This window comes from Argentina silus (assembly GCF_951799395.1).
Source record: "Argentina silus genome assembly, chromosome: X".
In the NCBI taxonomy this organism is placed as follows: domain Eukaryota; kingdom Metazoa; phylum Chordata; class Actinopteri; order Argentiniformes; family Argentinidae; genus Argentina; species Argentina silus.
The window spans coordinates 26,364,312-26,375,516 of record NC_139653.1 but is presented as its reverse complement, the minus strand read 5'-3'; the positions used below and the strand labels follow the sequence as shown (position 1 = coordinate 26,375,516).

General features: G+C 40.3%; 1 protein-coding gene across 3 annotated transcripts; it reads left to right on the top strand.

Annotated features, from left to right (window-relative positions):
* The first annotated feature begins 2,241 nt into the window (after nucleotides 1-2,241).
* taf15 (TAF15 RNA polymerase II, TATA box binding protein (TBP)-associated factor) lies at nucleotides 2,242-11,005 on the top strand. Of its 3 annotated transcripts, none has more exons than XM_083694883.1 (16): nucleotides 2,242-2,351; nucleotides 2,997-3,027; nucleotides 3,224-3,266; nucleotides 3,349-3,415; nucleotides 3,885-3,972; nucleotides 5,525-5,595; nucleotides 6,004-6,160; nucleotides 7,641-7,675; nucleotides 8,214-8,246; nucleotides 8,364-8,506; nucleotides 8,596-8,725; nucleotides 8,805-8,930; nucleotides 9,740-9,821; nucleotides 9,919-10,001; nucleotides 10,291-10,453; nucleotides 10,599-11,005. In XM_083694883.1, the coding sequence occupies exons 1-16, from the start codon at nucleotides 2,342-2,344 to the stop codon at nucleotides 10,636-10,638; spliced, it is 1,302 nt and encodes a 433-aa protein (XP_083551009.1). In that variant the 5' UTR covers nucleotides 2,242-2,341; the 3' UTR covers nucleotides 10,639-11,005. The 3 variants fall into 3 exon arrangements, with proteins under 3 accessions (XP_083551009.1, XP_083551008.1, XP_083551007.1); XM_083694882.1 differs by having other exon boundaries at nucleotides 5,492-5,595; nucleotides 8,367-8,506; XM_083694881.1 differs by having other exon boundaries at nucleotides 5,492-5,595.
* Nucleotides 11,006-11,205: the final 200 nt, after the last annotated feature.

Here is an 11,205-nt window from a genome sequence, read left to right as displayed (position 1 = left end):
AAAGATGTAGTGCATGGCGCAGCCAGACTGCAATACAGTCGATCTCAAACACCACTATGAATTCCTTGAAAGTAGGATGTTTTTGCTTATCATGTGACCTGACCAGGAAAAAGTCCTGGCCCTTCTTAGGAACAATGTCAGTGTAAAAAGCATATGTAGGCTAAACTCAGCCAGTGCCTTATTAAATGTGGTAACTGCCTTATTTAACATGTTGGTGTTTTTACCTAATTTAGGGGTAAGGACATGTTCTAATTGTTGGACAAATTCTATTCTATTAACACATTTGTAACTTCTGCTTTCTGCATCATTCCATTTTATAATGCAATAGGTGTTGTCATTTTAATAAATCTTGAATAATCTGTAATGTATGTTGTTTTCAAGGAAATAATTCACTACCAGAAAGGAAACAAAACACACTGGAATTGAAGGTTTTATTAGATCATTATTGGTCACCACAGCCCTTTATCCCCGAATGTAACATAAGCTTTGACAATACATATGGGGGGAAAGTATTCAGACCCCTTCACTTTTTCCACATTTTGTTGTGTTATAAACTCAATTTAAATGGATTTAATTAAAATAATTTCCCATCAATCTACACACAATACCCCAGAATAACAAAGCGAAAACAGGTTTTTAGAAATGTCAGTAAATTTATTAAAATTGAAATACAGAAATACCTCATGTACATAAGTATTCAGACCCTTTGCTATGACACTTAAAATTAGCTAAAATGCAAAAATGTCATCAACAAATCACTCAGTAAATTGAATTGAGTCCATCTTAACGCAAGGATAATAGTTCATGTAATTTTGGAATTAATATATTTGTTTTTATAGGGTCTCTGATTTGCATAGGAATCAATTACACACTGTGTGGATCAGGTTGTCATTACAAACTGAGCAAATGGAGAGGGACAAAACTGCTCAGAAATGCGACCCTGAGGCCTGGGGAGACTTACAAAAATCTACAAAGTTTAATGGTGGAGAAGAAAGCACAGTCGATGGGACAACATCATCTTAGTCACTCTACAAAATTGGTCTCTAACCAAGTGGCCAAAAACAATCCCTTAATGGAAAATAATCTCTCATATCCATAATTGTGTTTGCAATAATGAATTCAAGTGATACAGCAAAGAAAGTGGCTGGAAATGTGTTTATTTGGTTTTACTACAAAGCATTAAGTTTGGTGCTTATCCAGCACATGTGCTTATCCAGCACATGCAATGCAGTTACACCATCTCTCGTGTAAAGAATAGTGGTAGCTGCATCAAGTTATGGGTATGTTTGTCACCGGCAGGGACTGGAGAGTTTGTCAGGATCAAGAGAAAATTATTAAATTTGCTGTTGTTAGTGACATCCTAATTCACATTGTGTGTAATAGATTTCTATGCAAATCAGAGACCCTATAAAGATAAGATATTAATTCCAAAATTACATGAACTATCATCCTTGCATTAATATGGACTCAATTCAACTTACTGAGTCATTTGTTGATGCCATGTTTGCATTTTAGCTCATTTTAGTGTCATAGCAAAGGGTATGAATACCTTATGTACATGAGGTATTTCTGTATTTCAATTTGAATAAATTTACTGACATTTCAAAAAATGTGTTTTCACTTTGTCATTCTGTGGTATTGTGTGTGGATTGATGGCAAATTCTTTTAATTTAATTCATTTTAAATTGAGTCTATAACACAACAAAATGTGAAAAAAGTGAAGGGTCTGAATACTTTCCGAAGGCACAACATACTGTAGGCTTTCCCAAAATAATAATGCATTGCTGCCATCTACCGTTTGCATACAACCAATGCTGGCCACAACATCTAGCACACTTTAGGTGCACGCAAAGGGAAGGTATAAATACATAGCTTGGAGGCTATATCAGCTTGAATCTCAGTCACTCTGACATAACAATGGACTTTTATCTGCTTAAGTAATTATTCACATCCCAATCTACCCCATTGTCTTTATGGATTGAAAGCTCAAGGCAGTGAATAAATGCATGAAACAAAAATCGGCGCATTGGCACACGTCATTGTTGAAGAATAGGGGTGTTTATTCTGAAATTAATCACTGAATAAAGGTAACGCTTCCCTAAATATGACAACACTTACGTTCAGAATTGACATAATTAACGTTAAAACACATGTTTTTCGCAGAAATGTTTTTCGCAGAAATGCTTAAAAGTTTAACTTTCGAACTTCACGTTGGTACATTCCAGCAGAAGGTCAGAGTTCATAAGTGCCGCAGTGTGTGCGACCATTGCGCTGATGTTATCGGGTTTTTAATTTGTTGAGAAGAGAGTCATCGGGTTTTTTTTAAACAATAGTGAAGAGAATGGCCTCTGGTAAGACTTGGTGTGAGCTAAGAGAGTGTGTGATATGTTAAATATGTATTACGTCTGTGTTTGAAGTAAAATGTGTTAAATAAAGCTTCTGAGCCCGGTACGAAGAGTGTCTGTTAGCCAGCTGGCTAGCAAGCTAACTAGCTATCTGAGATGAGCGAGCTTTCAGGCGAGATCAGAGAAAATGTATAGATAAGTAAGCAGTTATTACTTGTTCGCGGGGTTGATTTATTTTTCTTAAAAAACAAACATGCCATATCCGTTAAATCAACTTTAAGTATCTAGACTCGCTCGACCATTTGCTTTTATTGTGTAGTGTCTCTTGTCTGGATGAGACTAAGAATTGACCGCCATTTCTATACAGCAGCGTGGCCCCGTAATATTAGCCGAGATGTTAGCTTGTATTTAGCTACGTTCCCAGCAAATTTCTGAGGCCTGTGCTAGCTACTTCCGCCATGTAACCAAGGATAGTATAACTGTTGTAATATCCTAGCATGTAGCCTAGATAACCCTGTATAATACGTTGCATATTCTATGCTGGTGCACAGCAAAACTATATAGTAGCTAGCTGATTAATTGGCAGTACTTTTAGTGTTAAATTACTGGTTACATTTAACTTGCTAGCTTTATTCTAAATTTCGTTTACAGATTCGGGCTACGGTCAGCCTGGCGCACAAAGGTAAGGCACAACTAACGAGGCAATGTCGGTTTCATCACATTCTGTAATCACGTAAAATGTTAGTAATTGGGTGTGAACCCATCCCCAGACCCATGATGGAGTCGGTGACCATTAACAGAAAACATGCATGATTTAAAAATTGTGAATGTATTGAATTTGCTTTGGTGTATTAACTGAAGTTCCTTCCTGGCCACAGCTATGGGTCGTATGGTGCTCCCCCCCCTCAGCAGAGTGGACAGGTAAGTGTGGTTATCTAATTTGTTAAAATCGAATCCATAAAAAGGTTTTCAATGCTCATAGACAATTCAATCTGTTTTGCAGACCTATGGTCAAGGAAATGGTGGAGGCTCGTATGGTGGACAGAGTTACAGTGGCTATGGACAGTCAGGTATGATCTGCATACAGTGATGGAAAGGAGTCAAACGTTTTTGTGTGATTTTAAAGAGAGAGTTCACCTAGAATTCTTAATTCATCACCTCCATCTGTTGACCAGTAGTGACACCATCTGCATAGCGCCTGTCATTTAATTTGCCACAGTAGCCGAGTGTTGGCAGATCTTTGGCTAGCAGTTTTACATGGATTTGCACATTTCGGATACAATTTGAATACAGTGTGAATAAATTGTCATCTCAACTAACTAAATTTGCGAAAATAATGCTGTCACGCTTATGAAAACAGTATTAACAATCCATGTAGAACTGCTAGCCAAAGTTATGCTAACACTACAGTGCTGTAGCAAATGGAATGACAGGTGGTGCCACTACTGGTCAACAGACAACATATAAGGTGTGTGATGGATTACGAAATGATGGGTTTTGGGTGAGCTATCTCTTTAATATGATCTTTCTCTTTTCCAGCCGAGGGTTATGGCCAGACAACACAGGAAAGCTATGGCCAGCAGAGCTACAACAGCTATGGGCAGCAGGGCTCTGATTCCGCAACTGGGTAAGACTACTTGCACTCAACAAATCTAGTACACCATTGCGTTGAGAGAACTTGTGGTTGTAGGGGGCCATCAAATGTGAGTTGGCGAGGTGCGCAACTTTTCAAAAATATTGTATTAGTTATTCTATTGATTCTATAGAATATTCTATTAGGCCTTTGGGAAACACATCAGCCAGCAAACTACTGTAAATTTATGAGAAACATTTCACTTTGAGTCGCAGCAATTGTGTCGCACATCAGAGGGGGCAGAAACATGTTCTAAATATCAATGTAATACTTCAGTGCCCAATTTATGTTGGAACATGATATTGGTATCGCCAAAACAGAGATTATCCTCTTCAACAGTGGCCTTTCTTTGTAAAATGTATTTCAGATTGCATATAACTGATTATGCGAGGCAAGCCAACAATTCTAAATCAATCAATTTTCATGGTCAACTCAGTCGAATAATCATTGCCGTCCTAGACGTAACTTTGTTAATTCGAGTGAGCTGTTGAATGCTTTCAAGCATCTGGATTGGGATCACTTTGTGGTTGGTTTATTTTACAATGGGGCTTGCCTGAAAAACAACAATGATAATATTTGCTCTTTTCATATCTGGTTTAAAATGGTGAAAGGCTCATTAAAATGAAAATCGTAATTTCCAGTATTGGTTTGAATTTAGGATTCACCAGATTCGGCCCTTAAATGCTCTGTTTTTGATGGCTGTGATTTTAATGTTCTGTGTTTGTACGCCTGACCTGCTCCTGTAACACGCCAATAGGATGCTTGCTCTGGGTAGTACTCAATCAAATAAACTAATAATATAATTTATTAGGTACAGATAACAGCTGAGACTAGGTGAAGCTTGCCATTTAGACTGTTGTGGAAAAATGCAGCAAGACTGTTAAGAATACAATGGTAAGAAAATGATGTAGCTGAAGTGCTTGTTTGAGCTAACACAGTGTTGTATTTTGCAAGCTAGAAAAACAACTGTAGCATAAAGTTTGCTAACTTTAAGTTCCTAACAATTTTACAAAGCTGTAACTCAACTGTAATAGCATCCAACTGCAAACAGAAATCCACATAAGAGACACTGTTGGCTGCTAAAGAATTGGTAAATGTTACAGCCAACTAATTAACATTGAACCTAGGAACAAACAACTCACAAGACGAACTGTCAATAAGAAATGGGAGCATCAAACCTGTTAGTCTGCTTGCATGAGAAATTGTGGTTAGCAAAAAGCAGCCATTTCCTTAATTTTAACCATTTTAACTGTAGACTATTAAAGTAGGCAACCTAACGTTTACCCCATAATGATTTGATATGGAAATCAGTCACTTTAGTGGGCCTTTAAAGATTTGGGATCCATTTCCACTACAGAGAGTTATCAGAATCTGACATTTTTATTAAGTCGGGGTATATTGCTGATGAATATGGACTTCTGTCGTCAAGTAATCTCATTGCAAATGTTGCCTTTTAGTCACGTCTGCGATTTGTCAATGTCATTCATGTTTGTGTCAACTCAAACCTCTCAAGGTATGGTGACAAGTCGTTGTCATCATCATACAGTCAACAGGGATCCTATGGTGAACCAGGATCTTATGGACAATCTCCAGGAGGCTATGGAAAAAGGAATGAAGGTTAGAAACTGTTATCTTAATTATTACATTGCAAGATCTATGTAATAAAAATGATGCATTTTCAGGGCACCTTCAACTACAAACAACCTTAGCTAGTTTCAAAGTCATGTTACTAAGAAATTCACTGGAAAAGAATCTTGAAGATGGTTGACAGACTTATTGTTTCAGTTTTAATTGAGTCGTCCTGTTGCTTTGAGGGTGAAACTCAGACCTTACGTGTTTCTGCTCACCAAGTCCTCAGAATCACCCTGGGTGGTGGAAATGCAGCTTACCCCAAAAAAATACCATTGCTTACACCCAAAGAAAGACTAGAGTGGGACCCAGTCTCTAATAAACAATAGTTGGTGCTTTTTTTTTTATCAGATGAATAGACAATTAAGTCCATCTCTGTATATTTCTCTGCCCTAGGTGAAAGCGGTCAGGGCAAGAGGTATGGTGGAGATGATGGGGGCTCAGACAGGTCTGAAGGGTATAGAGGCCGAGGGCGTGGCGGGTATGACCGTGGCGGGTACGACCGTGGGGGATATGACCGGGGCGGAAGAGGCGGCCCTCCGTCTGGTATGGGGTAAGTCCCAGAGTGTGACTGCCCGCAAGGTACTTCTGCACATACCATGCCATGCCATGTTACAATGTAATGCATGATAACCAATCATCCGTGTCTCATCCACATATGGACTAATAGCTCACCCCACAGCCCCAGCCTGCTCTAGACCCCCCTATCTCCACCTGAGATGTGCTGTATGATTCACCTTTAGGTTTCACTGTCCTGTGAGAGATTCCATTGAAATCGTAGATGTGCATGAAATCATAATTATGGCCTTATTATGAAATGGTTATGAATGTGAAGCGTTAAGGGCTTGTGTGACAGATTACTTCCCTGGCTTATTGGCTACTGACATGGTTTTCTCACTGATGCAAGGAGTGAAGTATACGCTGTTCATTTTATTGCGTTCACTGTTGAGGATTTATTCACATCATCTGAGGGGCAGAGTTGACGTCACTTTATATTTGTAAGGAGGGGCATTTTTCTTGGTCAAGTAGCTGTTTCAGTGTAGAGATGTAGCTTTTTAGAGTTTGGCCCCAAGACGTCCTTCATTTGAGAAGGTGCATTCATCTTGTCCTTGCCTGTCATTATTAAAATGAGTTAACATCTTGTAACTGGAAGCTGTAAACAACCACTTTGGTTTTGAGAATAATGAATGACATGTAGCCCTGTCACACTCCATTGCTAAATATGCATTTTATTTGATTATCGCTCATAAGTTATTGACATCAAAGGCGGGTTGGAATGTTAACGCTTCAGCACGTATCGAACATGGCCTTCATCAAAGATCAATCCTTTGATTTGTTTTATCTGCTATTATGCCTGCTGGCTGTTGCTACTGGCTAATTAAATTACTATTAGCAGTATTTGTGCTCTGTTAAGGATTTTCGAGACAATCACATTAAGGCCGAAGATTATCTTTGGCTGTCTTGTTGGTTTGAGAACCACCTCATGAACAGCTTTAACAATGTCTTAGAGCGATCAGTTCCTGAGAAGTGCCCTGATTCAAACTTAAACTCGAGCAACATTTGAGCTGCTTTACATCAACAGGTTTCATTCAAGTGTTGTATATTTGACATGGCAACATTTGTATTGTGTTAACATGGATCTACATTTTATACTACAGGTTTCAGAGTGAATGAAATAAAACTGGGACCTCAGCTAATGGAGCTCATATAAGCACTCAATGGAAGAACACTCGATCTGTTGAGTGCCACATTCATTTATCAAAAAGTTAGCTAACCTATTCCTATCCAATCTGGACATTTATCAAAATTCAGACCAAAATTGGCTCAGAGCCTTTTCACTCATCAGCCCTGTAAAGCAGGAGTTCTTCCTAGTCTGTCCATTGATGTAAACTGTCAAAAACTAACTAATTCCCTCGTGTGAGACATTTCCACCATAGTCGCAAACAGGAGTGCATACTGATGGGGATGTAGGGGAGCTTTGAGCTCTGTTGGGACAAAGAAAAGCCATCATTTCTCCAATTTTTCCTCTGCAGAGGTGGTGACCGTGGTGGCTACAAAAATTACGGTGGTAAGTGACGAGCATCAGAACTGTCTCGGTGGGGGAGGAAAAAATTGATTAGCAAAAAAAAAAAAAAAAAAAAGAGAGAAACAAACTGAATGCCACCATTTTCTTCTGTCCAAACCCAAGGGACTCCACCCATTGTTCTTAGGGGATTTTCTTATAAATGCTCTTCAGATCTTTAGCGCTTGAAGCCTGAATTTATAAATAATGGTATTGTTGCATGAGGAAAAGGTTGAATGTTAATGCCAGAGGATGAGAAGTGTGCCCGTGGCGAAGAAGGAAACTTGCTAGAACTGGAGGGACTTGGTGGTTTTATTTCTCTTCTAAACTCAAACATTCTACTCATGTTGCAAGGTGTTGGTATATGATGCAACTGTCTCAGAACACTGCAGCAGAACTTGTCTTCTCAAATTGTTTAATGTAGGGTCATGCATCTCATTGATAGGAAGTTGATGAATTCCTGTTTATGGAAGTTGATTGCAATTGTTTTAAGTGCAGTTGCTCATGGTTCTCTCCCCATCCTTTCCTGTTTGCTGTGTTACAGGTCCTCGAGACTATGGCCAAAGGGATGAACCAGGTGAGCTGCGCTTAAGATCTTGTTGCCATGAAGTTTAACCAATGTTTCCATCTCCCCAAAGATGGTTTCAGTTAGATCCAGATGATGCAACTGCTGAGTTTTTTTCCTTTGTATCAGCAGCTGGTGGTGGTGGTGGTGGTGGTGGTGGTGGTGGGGAGCAGGACAACTCCGACAACAACACCATCTTTGTTCAGGGGCTGGGAGAAGAGGTCACACCTGATGAAGTGGGCGATTACTTCAAACAGATTGGGATCATTAAGGTATGGCATAGGACTGCCTCTCCTGGTATGCAGATGTGGCTCCCAAGATTCATGTGCCCCAGTGTGACACTACTCTACTTATCCTATAGTTGAACAAGAAGACTGGCCAGCCCATGATAAACCTGTACTCCGACAAGGCTACTGGAAGGCTGAAAGGAGAGGCAACTGTCTCCTTTGATGATCCACCTTCTGCCAAAGCAGCTATTGATTGGTTTGATGGTAAGGCCATAGAATCAGACACGTAACACATTTTAGTGTACAGTTCTGTTCTGTACTCATAAGATGGTTTCATATGTAGGCAAGGAGTTCAATGGAAAACCCATCAAAGTGTCCTTTGCTACCCGAAGAGCCGAGTTTACACAGAGGGGTGGCGCCGTCGGAGGAGGAAGAGGGGGACGAGGAGGAGGAGGAGGAGGAGGAGGAGGTATTGGTTTGTGCTCTTCACCTTTTGTGGTTAAGCTTTCAAATGTTGTAGGGCTGTCAGTGGATAAAAGTGTTTGTCTATGCCTTATTTTTCACCTTGCCATTTGGGTTGTCAGATGTTCTAGACAAGAAATCCAAAGTGCTGCCTAAATGATGAGTTTGGGAGTAATGAAGAACTTTATAAGTTTACATACATACAAATAAAATGATGGCCTCAAATCGAAGGTGTGACTAGCTGTTCCCATTCTCATAGACAAGGGCTTCCTTGTTACACTCATTTACCTGGCTACATGTCACTCACTTTAGATTTAACTTCTTGGCCTTATGGGGCATATCCTCCAGGGGCAATGCTGTCAAGCGATGTTGCATCACCCCCTTGTGGTTGATCATAGGTGGACTTGTGTGCTGCAGTTAGCATGTAGGCGTATGCTTCCGAAGCATGCAATAATGGTAGGGTCTTGTATGCTACACAAAATGACGTGGCCTATAACATAAAAACTTATTCTTGAACAAATCCTCTACATTCGACCACTCTTTTTTTTTTTAACCCCATCTTTCTCATCTTGCTACTGTAAAAATATTAACCACTGGTGAGATCTTGATCACAGCATATACAACAATTTATAAATGCTATCATGTAGTGTGAGATCCTTCATCTCGGAGAGGGGGACAGCAAGATGCAATGATTTTGGCATGGTTTGCATAATGTGAAATTCTCTGGCAGTAACATTTTAGAAATGTTTAACAACAATGTGTCTGAGGTTCTTTGTCTCTTGCTTGTTTACATGTTTGTGTGTGATCTTATCTCAGGTTTCAGGGGTCGTGGATTTGGTGGTGGTGGGGGTGGACCTAACTTTGACATAAAGGGAGGAGATTGGCCTTGTCCTAACAGGTATGATACTAAGTACTGTACCCAAACAACCTGGCTGCACTTACAAATGTAATTTATGTAAAAAGTAACTTAACAAGTGTATCACTCTCCCTGACAGTTCTTGTGGCAACATGAACTTTGCACGAAGATATGAATGCAACAAGTGTGGCACACCGAAACCAGGAGACAGTTCTGGAGGAGGTATGTGATGCTAGGTGTTATTACTGGCCTCTGAGTGTTCCTTACTCTAGCAAATATCTCATCACAAATACTAGTGCCTGTCTGTTAATAATTTGCTGCACTCACTCAGTGGTATATTAGTGGCCTAGTTAGCCTGATTACATGGTATTGGTTGTTTCATTTTTAAAATGTAATACACAGAACGGATTAATGTTCACAAATTAAATGTTGCATTGTAATGTTACAATGTTGAGGAACACTGCTCTCTTGGAAGAATGTGCCAGACGCTGCTGTTTTTGTTTTTTTGTAGATCGTGGTGGCAGAGGTGGATATGGTGGTGACAGAGGTGGCTACAGAGGCCGTGGGGGATACCGTGGAGGTGACCGTGGTGGCTATGGAGGTGGATATGGCGGCGGATATGGCAGCGGAGGCGGCGGCGGCGGCGGCGGCGGAGGCTACAAGATGGGTGGAAGGTAAGTTGTATAGGTCTTAATTGACCTCCTATGCAGCTGTCTGGCCAGAAGAGGGCACATCCAATACACTGCATTGCAAGTGCAATGTAAAATATAGAATTTGGCCAACTTTCTCTCAATTTTCTCCTCCCTCCCTCCCCCGCAGAGGTGAGCATAGAGAAGACAGAAAAGACCGGCCATACTAAGGATTCACATGGACACCTTTCCAGCCCAGGGGTTAGGGGGGGTGGGGTGTGGGGGGGGAGGGGGGGGGTATTGATCTACAGTCTGATTTGCATACCTTTCATTGCCAATGCATCCCATGTACTGCTTTCGATTTGTCTGTTGGTGAGGGAAGGATGTGCAACTACTGTGAAAGGACTTTTGGGCTGAGTGACAGTGTTGGTTGTCTATGGGGCAGGCTAAAATGTCATTTTGTTTGTTTCCTTAATTTCTCAGATTCTACTAGGTCCAGGCATTGTGTAGACTTCGTATCATTGTTTTGTAAAATTGAAATAAACTGTTTCTTGGGTTTCTCTTTTTTCCAAATGATATTAAACTGTTCTGATCTTAGTCATGTGTTGGTCATATTTTATTTTAAGTAGTGGTTGGATTCCACAGATTTAGTCGCACTATTTTCCTCAGTTCTCTTCACCTGTCATGAAGTGAAGGAATGCTGAGAGATGTCTTCGTATTTTGCCTTTGGCTCCCGACCCATACAGCTCATGAGTTGTGGGCGGTACTATCCCTCTAACTTTAAGGCTATAGCTGTA